The sequence below is a fragment of the Hylobates moloch genome, unplaced genomic scaffold, assembly GCF_009828535.3.
Source record: "Hylobates moloch isolate HMO894 unplaced genomic scaffold, HMol_V3 SCAFFOLD_259, whole genome shotgun sequence".
NCBI classification, from domain to species: Eukaryota; Metazoa; Chordata; class Mammalia; order Primates; family Hylobatidae; genus Hylobates; species Hylobates moloch.
The window spans coordinates 623-14,277 of NW_026652534.1; the positions used below are offsets into that span (position 1 = coordinate 623).

At 52.1% G+C, this 13,655-nt stretch overlaps 1 protein-coding gene across 1 annotated transcript in view; it reads left to right on the plus strand.

The window, feature by feature from the left end:
• The first annotated feature begins 1,629 nt into the window (after positions 1-1,629).
• LOC116464194 (myosin-14) overlaps positions 1,630-13,655 on the plus strand; it is a 37,758-nt gene continuing 25,732 nt past the window's right edge. Inside the window, exons 1-10 of the mRNA XM_032147483.2 lie at positions 1,630-1,647; positions 2,085-2,222; positions 2,524-2,647; positions 3,224-3,395; positions 6,637-6,849; positions 7,403-7,547; positions 8,702-8,908; positions 10,672-10,776; positions 10,866-11,018; positions 12,218-12,466. Coding sequence (XP_032003374.2) covers positions 2,163-2,222; positions 2,524-2,647; positions 3,224-3,395; positions 6,637-6,849; positions 7,403-7,547; positions 8,702-8,908; positions 10,672-10,776; positions 10,866-11,018; positions 12,218-12,466 — 1,428 coding nt within the window. The 5' untranslated portion in view covers positions 1,630-1,647; positions 2,085-2,162. The remainder of the gene's footprint in view (positions 1,648-2,084; positions 2,223-2,523; positions 2,648-3,223; positions 3,396-6,636; positions 6,850-7,402; positions 7,548-8,701; positions 8,909-10,671; positions 10,777-10,865; positions 11,019-12,217; positions 12,467-13,655) is intronic.

The following is a 13,655-nucleotide window of genomic DNA, read 5'->3' on the forward strand; positions in this document are numbered from 1 at the left end:
GTAGAGACAGGGTTTCAGTATGTTGGCTAGGCTGGTCTCGAACTCCTGACCTCAGGTGATCCGCCCACCTCAGCCTTCCAAAGTGCTGGGATTACAGGCGTGAGCCACCATGCCCGGCCCAGTAGTGTTTTAATCAACTTCTCTTGACCCCTTTGGTGAGGGAGGGACCCTACCCTAGGTTTATGGGGATGGCTGAGCATACAGCACTGGACACCAGACAGGTGAGATTGATTGACAGCAGTTTCTTGAATATTGAATATTCACAGCCTGAGGGGGGCCAACACTACACCACAGACAGCCACATGGGTGTTGCCCTCAAGAGCAGAGTGAACAAGCAGGGGCTGTGGGAAACAGGCTTTGTCGCAACAACAGGCGGAGGTGACCCCTGGGTGCTATGGAAAAATGTGTTTGGTTTGTTTCAGTAATTCCATGGGCTGGCAGGGAGCCGGAATGTGCTTCTCAGGGATAAGCAGGCACTGTGTCTGGTCCCCAGGATAAGGAGGGTCCCCAGATAAGGCTGGGGGACCTTATCTGTGGGAGCAGAGGGAGTAGGAGGACTTTTGTTTAGGCCATTTGAGGCCCCTCCTACTTTTACCAAATGTCAAGGCAGCACATAAAATTGAGTCTTGGCTGGGTGCAGTGGCTCAATCTGTAATCCCAGCACTTTGTGAGGATCTCTTAAGCCCGGGGGTTCAAGACCAGCCTAGGCAATGAGGTGAAACCCTTTCTCTACAAAAACAAAAACTCAAAAATTAGCCAGGCACGGTGTCACACACCTGTAGTGTCGTCACGGCTACCCAGGAGGCCTGAGGGGGGAGGATCACCTGAGCCCAGGAGGTCAAGGCTGCAGTGAGCTGTGATGGCACCACTGCACTCCAGCCTGGGTGACAGAGTGAGACCTTGTCTCAAACAATAAAATAGGCTGGGCGCGTTGGCTCACTCCTGTAATCCCAGCACTTTGGGAGGCCGAGGTGGGTAGATCACCTGAAGTCAGGAGTTCAAGATCAGTCTGGCCAATATGGTGAAACCCCATCTCTACTAAAAATACAAAAAATTAGCCCGGTGTGGTAGCAGGTGCCTGTAATCCCAGCTACTTGGGAAGATGAGGCAGGACAGTCACTTGAACCCTGGGAGGCGGAGATTGCAGTGAGCCAAGATCGCACCATTGCACTCCAGCCTGGGCGACAAGAGCAAAACTCCGTCTCAAAAAAAAAAAAAAAATTTTAAACAGAATAAAATAAAATAGATTCAAAAAATAAAATTGAGTCTCGATTTCCAATGTGCCTGATGACTGTCATATTGGCAGTACCCATTTCTATAATTTGTTTATTTACTATGTTTATTTTATTTTATTTTTTAGTATTATTTATTATTTATTATTATTTTTTGAGACGGAATCGCGCTGTGTCACCCAGGCTGGAGTGCAGTGGCGTGATCTTGGCTCATGGCAAACTCTGCCTTCCAGGTTGACGCCATTCTCCTGCCTCAGCCTCCCGAGTAGCTGGGGCTACAGGCGCCCGCCCCCACGCCTGGTAATTTTTTGTATTTTTAGTAGAGACGGGTTTCACCGTGTTAGCCAGGATGGTCTCGATCTCCTGACCTCGTGATCCGCCCTCCTCGGCCTCCCGGAGTCCTGGGATTACAGGCGTGAGCCGCTGCGCCCGACCTATTTACTGTGTTTGTAGTTTATAATCTGTACCCCTAACTCCCACACAAGAATGTGATTTCCACAAGGATAGGTATTCCTTTTTTTTTTTCCAGAGGCAAGATCTCGCTCTGTTACCCAGACTTCAGTGCAAGGGTGCAGTCATCTCTCACTGCAGAAGGACAGGCACTTTTACCCATCCTCAGTGCCTAGAACTGTGCCTGGCATACACTAGGCACTCAATAAATGCTTGTTGAGCTAATGAATGAAATGGGAAAGCCAATAAGGGTTTGATCCTTCCCAGCCTCACCCAGGGCATGGACATCTCTGAACCACAAGCCCCGGGGATCCATGGGCCGGCCATCCCCACTCCCATCCTTCCCCATCACACTCCATCTATTGGCCCAGCATCCTCACTCCTCCTGCCTCTCCACCCCAGGAGCTAGAGGCCCACCTTGAGGCTGAGGAGGGGGCGCGGCAGAAGCTGCAGCTGGAGAAGGTGTCGACAGAGGCAAAAATGAAGAAATTTGAAGAGGACCTGCTGCTCCTGGAAGATCAGAATTCCAAGCTGAGCAAGGTTGGGGGCCTGAGGGCAGCTGGGAAAGTGGGGATGGGGTGCATTGGTGGGTTAATGAATGGTGAACTTCAAGCCATGGGGGTTACCACACTGCAGTTCTAGGTGTGCACCGGTGGGGGTGGGATGGGTCTATAGACCCCAGGGAATGGGAAGAAGAGGGAGGTGTAGGGGGAGGAAGGTCAGAGAAGGGTGAAGAGGAGCAGAAACACAGATGAGAGCAACACCAGAAGCTGCAGATCAGGTAGGGGCTGCTCCTGGCCCAGCTCCTCCTGACTGCCCCCCATCCCACTCCACCCCTCAGGAGCGGAAGCTGCTGGAAGATCGCCTGGCCGAGTTCTCATCCCAGGCAGCTGAGGAGGAGGAGAAGGTCAAGAGTCTCAATAAGCTACGGCTCAAATATGAGGCCACAATCACAGACATGGAGGGTGAGCTCCCGGGGGTCTGTGTGTGCTCTGATGGGGGACCTCAGGCAAGCCCCATGTGCTACAGGGCCTCGGTGGCTGTGTCTGCTAAATGGGTTAGGAAGGAAGGCTCAGGGCGGATTGAGTGTCCTCCCAGCTCTTGAGTTCTTAATGCATCTCTAAATCCAACTCTCTTTCTCTCCCTGGTGTCTTGGGTTGTCCTCCTTTCTTCCCATCTGACTGTCCCACTGTCTGTCTATTTCAGACATGTTTTTGTCTCCCTGTCCCTTCCTGTTGACTTAGAATCAGAAACAGAAGGGAAGGGGCACAGGGAGGAGGCAGGGCTATAGACACAGGGCAGAGAGAGTCAGAGGGTGGAGGCATGGGCTGTCGGTGGGGATGAGGAGGAGAGGACAGTGCATCTAGGACAACATTGTGGGAAGAGTCCCTGAGATGGATGGGGAAGGTGGGAGGAGGAGAAGGTGTTAAGGGAGGTGCCGAGCTTAGCCTTATATGTGGCTGGGGGCCTGTGGTCTCTGTGAGAGCGGCTGAGTGTGCAGGCCTGGAGTCCTCATGCACGGCCCCCACCCCTGCCTCCAGACCGCCTGCGGAAGGAGGAGAAGGGTCGCCAGGAGCTGGAGAAGCTGAAGCGGAGGCTAGATGGGGAGAGCTCGGAGCTGCAGGAGCAGATGGTGGAGCAGCAACAGCGGGCAGAGGAGCTGCGGGCCCAGCTGGGCCGCAAGGAGGAGGAGCTGCAGGCTGCCCTGGCCAGGTGCAGGGTGGGGTGGGCTTGGTGGGGTAAGCAGCACGGGTGCACGGCCGGCCAGCGTGGGGTGCCCAAGTCAGAAACTCCTGGGTACAAACCCCAGTGGAGCCACTCACCAGCCACAGACAGGCCACATCCCCTCCGAGCCTCAGTGTCCCCTTCTGTCAAATGAAGATAGCAAGAGTTCCAGGCCCACTAGGTTAAGGGAAAAGTGAAACAAGACTCTATGTGTCTGGTAACTTGCATAACAGTGCACAATGGGAACAAGAAAATGCTATTTCTAGGCCAAGTATGATGGCTCACGTCTGTAATCCCAGTACTTTGGGAGGCCAAGGCGGGTGGATCACTTGAGGTCAGGAGTTGGAGACCAGCCTGGCTAACATAGCAAAACCCTGTCTCTACTAAAAATACAAAAGTTAGCCGGGTGTGGTGGCAGGCACCTGTAATCCCAGCTCCTCAGGAGGCTTAAGCACGAGAATTGCTTGAACCCAGGAGGCAGAGGTTGCAGTGAGCCGAGGTCATACCACTGCACTCTAGTCTGGGCAACAGAGCAAGACTACGTCTCAAAAAAAAAAAAAAAAAAAGAGCTATTTCTTCCTCTTGCCTGCTTGGCCTCCCCACACCAAACAGCCCAGAATCAGCTGAGATTTGACAAGTGGCCTATGTTAGGAATCATAATAATTATATTTACACTCATTCACAATAATTGAGCTCCCACTCTATGCCAAATGTGGTGTGCTTCATGCAATCTAAGACCCCCTTGATTACAAGTACAGCTCCATTTCGGAGATGTTAAAATGTGAAAAACTGTGCATCTTAGAGTTGATGGAACATGGTGTGTGTGTGTGTGTGTGTGTGTGTGTGTGTGTGTGTGTGTGTGTGGTTAAGAACACATCTTTTTTTTGTTTTGTTTTGAAACGGAGTCTTGCCCTGTTTCCCAGGCTGGAGTGCAATGGTGTGATTTTGGCTCACTGCAACCTCTGCCTCCCAGGTTCAAGCGATTCTTGTACTTCAGCCTCCCAAGTAGCTGGGATTACAGGCGCCCGCCAACAAGCTAATTTTCGTATTTTTAGTAGAGACGGGGTTTCACCATGTTGCCCAGGCTGGTCTCAAACTCCCAACCTCAGGTGATCCATTTGCTGAGGTTGGGATTATAGGCTTGAGGCACTGCACCCTGCCGTGAACACATATCTTTGAGTCTGACTTCTGGATTGGAATCCTGGCTTCTCCCCCTCACACAAGTCACATCACCTCTCTAACCTCAGTTTTTTCATCTATAAAATAGGGTAATTGTAGACGCTACTCCTAAGATTAGTGCGAGGGTTAAAGAAGAAAGTGCTCTTCAGACGCTTGGCATACCCTGAGCCCTCAATAAATGCCGCATGTTTCTATTGCTACTTTTATTACTCTTGTTAATTTTTTTCTTTTTTACTGAGGTGAAATTCACATCAAAGTAACCATTTTTTAAATGTACAATTCAGTAGATTTTGCCCGTTCACAATGCTGTGTAACCATCACCTCTATCTAGTTCTAGAACATTTTCTCTTTTATTGAGCTGGAGTCTTGCCCTGTCGCCCAGGCTGGAGTGCAGTGGCGTGATCTTGCCTCACTGCATCCTCCATCTCCTGGGTTCAAGCAATTCTCCTGCCTCAGCCTCCCGAGTGGCTGGGACTACAGGTGCCCACCACCACACTCAGCTAATTTTTGTATTTTTAGCAGAGACAGGGTTTCACTATGTTGGTCAGGCTGGTCTCAAACTCCTGACCTCAGGTGATCCACCCACCTCGGCCTCCCAAAGTGCTGGGATTACAGGCATGAGCCACTGTGCCGGCTTCCAGAACTTTTTTATCACCCCCTAAAGGAAACCCTGTATGTATTAAGCAATCACAGCCAGGCACAGTGACTCACGCCATAATCCAGCACTCTGAGAGGAGGCAGGGGGGTCGCCTGAGCCCAGGAATTCAAGACCAGCCTGGGCAATATAATGAGACCCTGTCTTTACAAAAAACTTAAAACAATTAGCCAAGCATGGTGGCACGTGCCTGTAGTCCCAGCTACTTAGAGGGCTGAGGTGGGAGGATCATTTGAACCTGGGAAGTCGAGGCTGCAGTGAGCTATGATTGTGCCCCTGCATTCTGGTCTAGGTGACAGAACGAGACCCTCTCTGTCAAAAAAAAAAAAAGAAAGAAAGAAAGAAAGCAGCCACTCCCTATCCCTCCTTCTCCCCAGCCTGGCAGCCTCTGATCCACTTTCTGTCTAAATAGAATTTGCCTATTCTAGATATTTCATACAACATGTGGCCTTTTGTGCTTTAGTTATTTTTATCGCCATCTCCCCAGCAACCCTGGTAAAGGGGAGTGTTCATCGTCATGTCCTCCCACAAACCAGGACCCTGCCCTTCTTAAGTCACTTGCTGGAGCAGGGGGCCAGGAGAGGATACTAAGCCAGGCCTGTGTGGCTCCCTGAGCCATTAACCCCCAGGTCCCAGTTGGTGCTGCCCCCAGATCCAGCTTCTCTTTGCAATGACACTGCGTGAAGGGACAGGAAGCCACATCCCTGTGAGAGCTATAAGGAGGGACTCTGGGCCAACCCAGCCACTCACGGACCGGGTAACCTCGGCAAATGCTTTCTCCGCGCTGGACCTCAGTGTCCTCATTTGGCAGGAACGTTAAATGTGAGGTGACACAAGTAAAGCACTGGCATGAGGCAGGAACTTACTAAGTGTCTCCTACGATTACTGTTGCTGTCATTCCCACTTTACAGCTAAGAAAACTGAGGTTCGAAATGAGTCAGGCTGGGCGAAGTGGCTCACTCCTGCAATCCCAGCACTTTGTAAGGCGAGGTAGGAGGATGGCTTGAGGCCAGGAGTTCGAGACCGGCCCTGGGCAACATAGTGAGACCCCATCTCTCTGGGGGAAAAAAAAGTAGCCAGGGATAGTGGACCACACCTGTGGTCTCTGCTACATGGGATGCTGTGGTAGGAGGACCACTTGAGCCCGGGAATTTGAGGCTGCAGTGAGCCGTGACTGCACCGACCGCACCGCTGCACTCCAGCGTGGGCAACAGAGCGAGACCCTTTCTCAAAAAAATCAAATTAGTACTGGAGCCAAGTGCCTAGTGGTAGAGAGAGGATTCGAACCTGGGACTGGCCACCCCCAAAGCCCACATCCAGCCTTTCTGTCCCCAGAAATCATTGCCCCACCCTTGCGTGCCCCTGTACCAACTCTATGGTTCTTGTCACCCCCAGGGCAGAAGACGAGGGTGGGGCCCGGGCCCAGCTGCTGAAATCCCTGCGGGAGGCTCAAGCAGCCCTGGCCGAGGCCCAGGAGGACCTGGAGGCTGAGCGCGTGGCCAGGACCAAGGCGGAGAAGCAGCGCCGGGACCTGGGCGAGGAGCTGGAGGCGCTGCGGGGTGAGCTAGAGGACACGCTGGACTCCACCAACGCACAGCAGGAGCTCCGGTGAGGCCCGGTGGCAGGCCGCTGTCACAGCCTGTGCACGTACAGGGCTGAGGGAAGGACTTAGGTGCAAAGTCTCTGTCTACACAGAGGCTTACTTATCGTACAGTTGTTCATGAACCACCAGCTCTAGGTCCGGCCTGGGTCAAGCTGGGGACAGAGATGGGTCGGACCCAGGTATTACCCTTGGGAACTTCCAGTCTCAGGGGAGGCAGATTCAGGCAAAGACAATCTCAACCCAGAACAAGGGGTGCTTTAGTGGAGTAACACGGGGCATTGTGGGTGATAAGTGAAGACCCCTAAACCAAGTCTATGGGAGATCCAGGAAGAGTTTGCTGAGGAAGGGCCTTTTGGAAAAGGGTTTTGAAAGGTGAATAGGAGTTCACCCTTAAAGCCACACTCCTTCCACAGTGTCACCACCCAGATCTCCTGGGGAGCATAACATGAGGCCCTCATTTTTTAAGGAAACATGAAAAGGAGAAACAACCAGCTCCCCCAAAGCCCCTGCCTTCCTCTGCTCTGAAATTCCCTTCCCCTCTCCCTTCCCCCAATAAAGGTCCAAGAGGGAACAGGAGGTGACGGAGCTGAAGAAGACCCTGGAGGAGGAGACCCGCATCCACGAGGCGGCAGTGCAGGAGCTGAGGCAGCGCCACGGCCAGGCCCTGGGGGAGCTGGTGGAGCAGCTGGAGCAGGCCCGGAGGGTAGGTTGGGGCAGGGGGACAGGGCAGAGAGGCCATGGGGAGGGCAGGGCAGGACACAGGGTTGGAGGAGGTACCGCTGGCTGGTTCTAGGCCTGCTCGTCTCCCTGGGCCCCTTTCGTCACGCATTCATGTGCATCTTTCATTCAGTAAGCATTAATGGGGTGTGGACTATATTCCAGGAGCATTGCTGGGGAACCAGCCGTTAACCCAACAACCAGCACTGCCTTCCCTTGTGGAGCTTTCCTTCTAGGGAGAGAGGCAGAGAGTAAACAATATAAACACCTTGTTTATATTGTGTGATAAGTGCTATGGGGCCATAATGAACAGGAAAAGGGGATCAGAATTCTAAGGCGGGTGAGTTTTTAAGTAGGGAGGCTTTGGAGGTATTCTGTGAGAAGGTGACATCAGGATAAAAAACTGAGGGAGTGGCCGGGCACGGTGGCTCATACCTGTAACTTTGGGAGGCTGAGGCAGGCAGATCACTTGAGGCCAGGAGTTCGAGACCAGCCTGGGCAACATGGTGAAACCCCATCTCTACTAAAAATACAAAATTTAGCTGGGCGTGGTGGCGCACATGCCTGTAGTCCCAGCTACTTGAGAGGCTGAGGCAGGAGAATCACTTGAACCCAAGAATCAGAGGTTGCAGTGAGCCGAGATTGCACCATTGCACTCCAGCCTGGGTGAGAGAGCAAGACTCCATCTCAAAAAAACAAACAAAAAATGGGCCAGGCATGGTGGCTCACGGCTGTAATCCCAGCAGTTTGGGAGGCCAGGAGTTCAAGACCAGCCTGGCCAACATGGCGAAACCCCATCTCTACTAAAAACACAAAAAATTAGCCGGGTGTGGTGGTGGGCGCCTGTAATCCCAGCTACTTGGGAGGCTGAGACAGGAGAATCGCTTAAACCTGGGAGGCAGAGGTTGCAGTGAGCAGAGATCACGCCATTGCACTCTAGCTTGGGCAACGAGAGTGAAGCACTGTCTCAAAAAAAAAAAAAAAAAAAAAAGAGGGAGTGAGGGATGAGCTATTTGTTCACTGGGAGAAGTGTGTTCCAGGCAGAGGGAACAGCCAGTGCGAAGGCCTTGAGAGGGGAGTGTGCCTGGCCTGGTGCAGGAAAGGCCTCATAGATCTTTGCTCATCTCCTTCCCACACCAGGGCAAAGGTGCATGGGAGAAGACCCGGCTGGCCCTGGAGGCCGAGGTGTCCGAGCTGCGGGCAGAACTGAGCAGCCTGCAGACTGCACGTCAGGAGGGTGAGCAGCGGAGGCGCCGCCTGGAGTCACAGCTGCAGGAGGTGCAGGGCCGGGCTGGTGACGGGGAGAGGGCACAAGCAGAGGCTGCTGAGAAGCTGCAGCGAGCCCAGGTAAGTGGTGTGGCCAGGGCAGGGGTTTCTGCTGTGTGACCTTGGTGACATGCCTGCCCTCTCTGGGCTTCTATTTGGTCCATATCAAACCAATTGTCTTGTTTAGCTCTTCCAACATAATCATGTACAAGTCGGGGCACAGTGGCTCATGTCTGTAATTCTAGCACTTGGGAGGCCAAGGCAGGAGGATTGCTTGAGCCCAGGAGTTCGAGACCAGCCTGGGCAACATAGTGAGACCCCATCTTCAGAAAAAAAAATTTTTAATTAGCCAGGTATGTTGGCATGTGCCTGTAGTCCCAGCTACTCAGGGGACTGAGGCAGGAGGATCCCTTGAGCCTGGGAGGTCGAGGCTGCAATGAGCTATGATTGTTCCACTGCACTCTAGCCTGGGCAACAAAGTGAGATCCTGTCTCAAAATAATAATAATAATACCCAGTACTTTGGGAGGCCAAGGTGGGCAGATCACCTGAAGTTGGAAGTTCGAGACCAGCCTGACCAACGTGGGGAAACCCCGTCTCTAACTGAAAAAAAAAAAATACAAAATTAGCTGGGTGTGGTGGCGCATGCCTGTAATCCCAGCTACTCGAGAGGCTGAGGCAGGAGAATCACTTGAACCCGGGAGGCAGAGGTTGCGATGAGCTGAGATCACGCCATTGCATTCCAGCCTGGGCAACGAGAGTGAAACTCCACCTTAAATAATAATAATAGTAATAATAATTCACTCATTTAAGGTGTGCAATTCAATGGATTTTGGTATATTCACAGAGTGGTACGGCCATCACCATAATCTAATTTTGGACCATTTTCATTATCCCAAAAAGAAATCCTATACCCTTCAGCTATCATCCCCCACTTCTCCCCCACCCCACCCAGGGAACCACTAATCTCCTTTCTGTCTCTACTGATCTCCCATTCTGGAGATCTTATATAAATGGAATCCTACTATATATGGGTGGTCTTTGTGGCTGCCTTCTTTTACTTAACATAACGGTTTCAAGATTCATCTGTGTTGCAGCTTGTAGCATCATTCCTTTTTTATTTTTTAATTTTTAAAACACCAGCCAGGTGCGGTGGCTCATGCCTGTAATCCAGCACTTTGGGAGGTGGAGGCAGGTGGGTCACCTGAGGTCAGGAGTTCGAGACCAGCTACCTGACCAACATGATGAAACCTCGTCTTTACTAAAAATACAAAATTAGCCGAGTGTGGTAGTGCATGCCTGTAATCCTAGCTACTTGGGAGGCTAAGACAGGAGAATCACTTGCACCTGGGAGGCGGAGGTTGCAGTGAGCCGAGATTGCCCTATTGCACTCTAGCCTGGGCAACAAGAGTGAAACTTTGTCTCAAAAAAAACAAAAACAAAAAAAACCCAAAAAACAACACCACGCAATAGATCCATATACCTTTCTATTGCCCAATAATGCCCGTTGTATGGATATTCCATGTTTGTTTATCCATTCATTTATTGATGGACATTGGGGCTGGTCCCGCCTCTTGGCAATGGTGAGTAATGCCACTGTGGACATTCCTGTACAAGTTTCTGCACAGACCTATGTCTTCATTTCTTTTGGGTATACACCTAGGAGTGGAATTGTTGGGTCATATGGGAACCCTATGTTTAAGCATCTGAGGACCTGCCAGACTGTTTTCCACAGCAGCTGTACCATTTCACATTCCTGCCAGTGTGGTAGGGATTTGAGGCAGATGGGGTCGCTGGGTGGAAGCCATGATTGGAGGGCTTCATTCCCCTGTCCCTTCCCTGCAGGCCGAACTGGAGAATGTGTCGGGGGCGCTGAACGAGGCTGAGTCCAAAACCATCCGTCTTAGCAAGGAGCTGAGCAGCACAGAAGCCCAGCTGCACGATGCCCAGGTGACCCTGCCTGCCCTTCGGCTCCACCATCACCCTCCCCTCCTTGTCCTCCCGACCACACCTGACGTTGCCATCTCCTCCATTTACAGGAGCTGCTGCAAGAGGAGACCAGGGCGAAATTGGCCTTGGGGTCCCGGGTGCGAGCCATGGAGGCTGAGGCAGCCGGGCTGCGTGAGCAGCTGGAGGAGGAGGCAGCTGCCAGGGAACGGGCGGGCCGTGAACTGCAGACCGCCCAGGCCCAGGTGAGCAGCCCTACGTAAGAACTTCAGGGAGGCACAGCCCCCTCACTGCTCCTCCTGGGTTCCCCAGCTCAGGGACAGCCACGCTGCCCACCTTCTCATAGGCCAGACCCATGGGTGCCTTTCTCTTCTCTGACTCCCCCTTACCCCCCACAGCCTGTGCCCAGCCCTGGCTCTCCTGCCCACTGACTCTCAGCCTCATCCCTTGTCCCAGCTCCAGCTCAGCCCCAGCTCGAGCGCTGTCCTCTCCCATCTAGATCCTCCTCTTAGCCTCCAGCCTCTCCCCTAACAGCTCATCCCCTACACAGCCCCAGAAGCTTCTTTCTTCACCTGGAGCTGACCCTGTCCCTCCCCTGCTCACAGCTCTCCCATGTCTCCCCAGTACCCTTAGACAAAGACCGTGCCTCTCAGTTGGGCATTTGAGGCCCTGCAATCTCTGGTCCTTCCTGTCTTTAGCTGTATTCATCTCTATCTCTACTTTCCTACTTTATTTGAAAAAAACCTTTTATTTTTCCAGACTTAGCATTAGGCTCCCCTGTGGGAAGTTTCCTGACCCATCTTCTCTTTCTTTTCTGTCCCAACGCCAGTCACCTTGGGCTGGGACTGTCTCTGCCCATGAGTCTCAATACCAGACTGAGAGCCCCTTCAAACTAGAATCCCATCACAGTTAGATCCAGGTCTGTAGCACAGCCCAATATAGAGCCTGATGTATGGTAGGCTTTGAGAAGTGCCTATTGAATGAATGAGTGATGGTACATGCCTGCAGATATCCTTCAACTGGCAAACTCCTATGCATACTTCAAGACCCATCTCAAATGCTCCTCCTTCAGGAAGTTTCTCCTGAATGTTCTAAACAGATTCTGAGCCCTTCCTGTGGACTTCCATAGCTCCCATACTGCTACCTTAACCCCTATCACCCTGGCTGTGACGCTGTGTCTCCCCCAGCAGCCGAGGGCCTCCCCAGGAAAGACTCCAGGTCTGATTCACCTCCGCATCTTGGAGGGAGTAATTTTAATTCCCTGGAAGAACTAGGGCTCATAGTACTCACAACCTCACACCACTCAGAGGCAGAAGAGCCCAGCAGAGTGACCCTCTCTTTCTTCAGGCCTCAGTCTCTTCATCCTGGAAATGGAGCACCACCAGCTCACACCTTGGTCACTCATGGCCATGACCACCAACCACCCTCTCTCTCCTCCCCTCAGCTCTCTGAGTGGCGGCGGCGCCAGGAGGAGGAGGCAGGGGCACTGGAGGCAGGGGAGGAGGCACGGCGCCGGGCAGCCCGGGAGGCCGAGGCCCTGACCCAGCGCCTGGCAGAAAAGACAGAAGCCGTGGATCGGCTGGAGCGGGGCCGCCGCCGGCTGCAGCAGGAGCTGGACGACGCCAGTGTGGACCTGGAGCAGCAGCGGCAGCTTGTGAGCACCCTGGAGAAGAAGCAGCGCAAGTTCGACCAGGTGGGGCACCTCAGTCCACCCAGCTGGGGAATCAGCAAGTCCGTCTACACTTCCCAGGGTCGTTGTGAGGAACCAGTAATCCATGCTGTCATGGCTCAACTAGGCAGTTGTAGTGGACCAGGAAGCAAGACCCTTCTTTGCTCTGGGCCTCTGTAAAATAGGACATCCCTCTGCCCTGATTCATGCCTCTTGCCACAGCATAATTCCTCGTAGCACCCACTTTTACTTTCAGAGCTGCCCTGGTTTTTGGATGACAAAATATACGAATACCTTCGGTACCCCAGAGGTTGCTTATGAGAATTAAACCAAATAACTCATCTCACTTCTGCTGATTCACGGGGTACCTCAGGCAAGTTGCTTTTTCCATCTCAGCTTCAGTTCACCCATCTAGCAAATGGCAATAATGCCAAGCATCTGGCAGCCTGAGGGTGAAATAAAAATCACAGAACCTTAGAGAGTTCAGCTCAGGCGATCCTGAGGTTCGGATCCCAACTCGGCCTCTTGATGGCTGTGTGGCTTGGGCAAATTGCTCAACCTCTCTGTGCTTTATTTTATTCATTTAGAAAATGCAGTGTGAGGCCGGGCACAGTGCCTCATGCCTGTAATCCCAGCACTTTGGGAGGCCAAGGCAGGCGGATTGCCTGAGCTCAGGAGTTCATGACCAGCCTGGGCAACATGGTGAAACCCTGTCTCTACTAAAATACAAAAAAGCTAGCTGGGCGTGGCAGTGTGTGCCTGTAGTCCCAACTACTCGGGAGGCTGAGGCAGGAGAATTACTTGAACCCGGGAGGCAGAGGTTGCAGTAAGCCGAGATTGCACCACTGCACTCCAGCTTGGGCGAGAGAGCAAGACTCCATCTCAAAAAAAAAAATAAAAAATTAAAAAAAATTTTTTTTAATTGTCATTTCCCTGTAGGTGGTGCAATATGTTTTTCTAGCTGACTTACGATTTCTCTCTTTATGTTTGGTTTTTAGCAGTTTGACTGTGATATGCCCAGCTGTGGGTTTTTTGTATTTTTCCTGCTTTAGATTCACTGTGCTTCCTGTAGCTGTGGGTTGATGTTTTTGATCAAATGTGGAAAATTTCAGCCATTATTTCTTCAAATATTTTTATCTCCCACTCTCTCTCCTTCCCCTTCTTCTTGGACTCCAAATACATATGATTTGATTCTAATACTCGTCCACAGGTC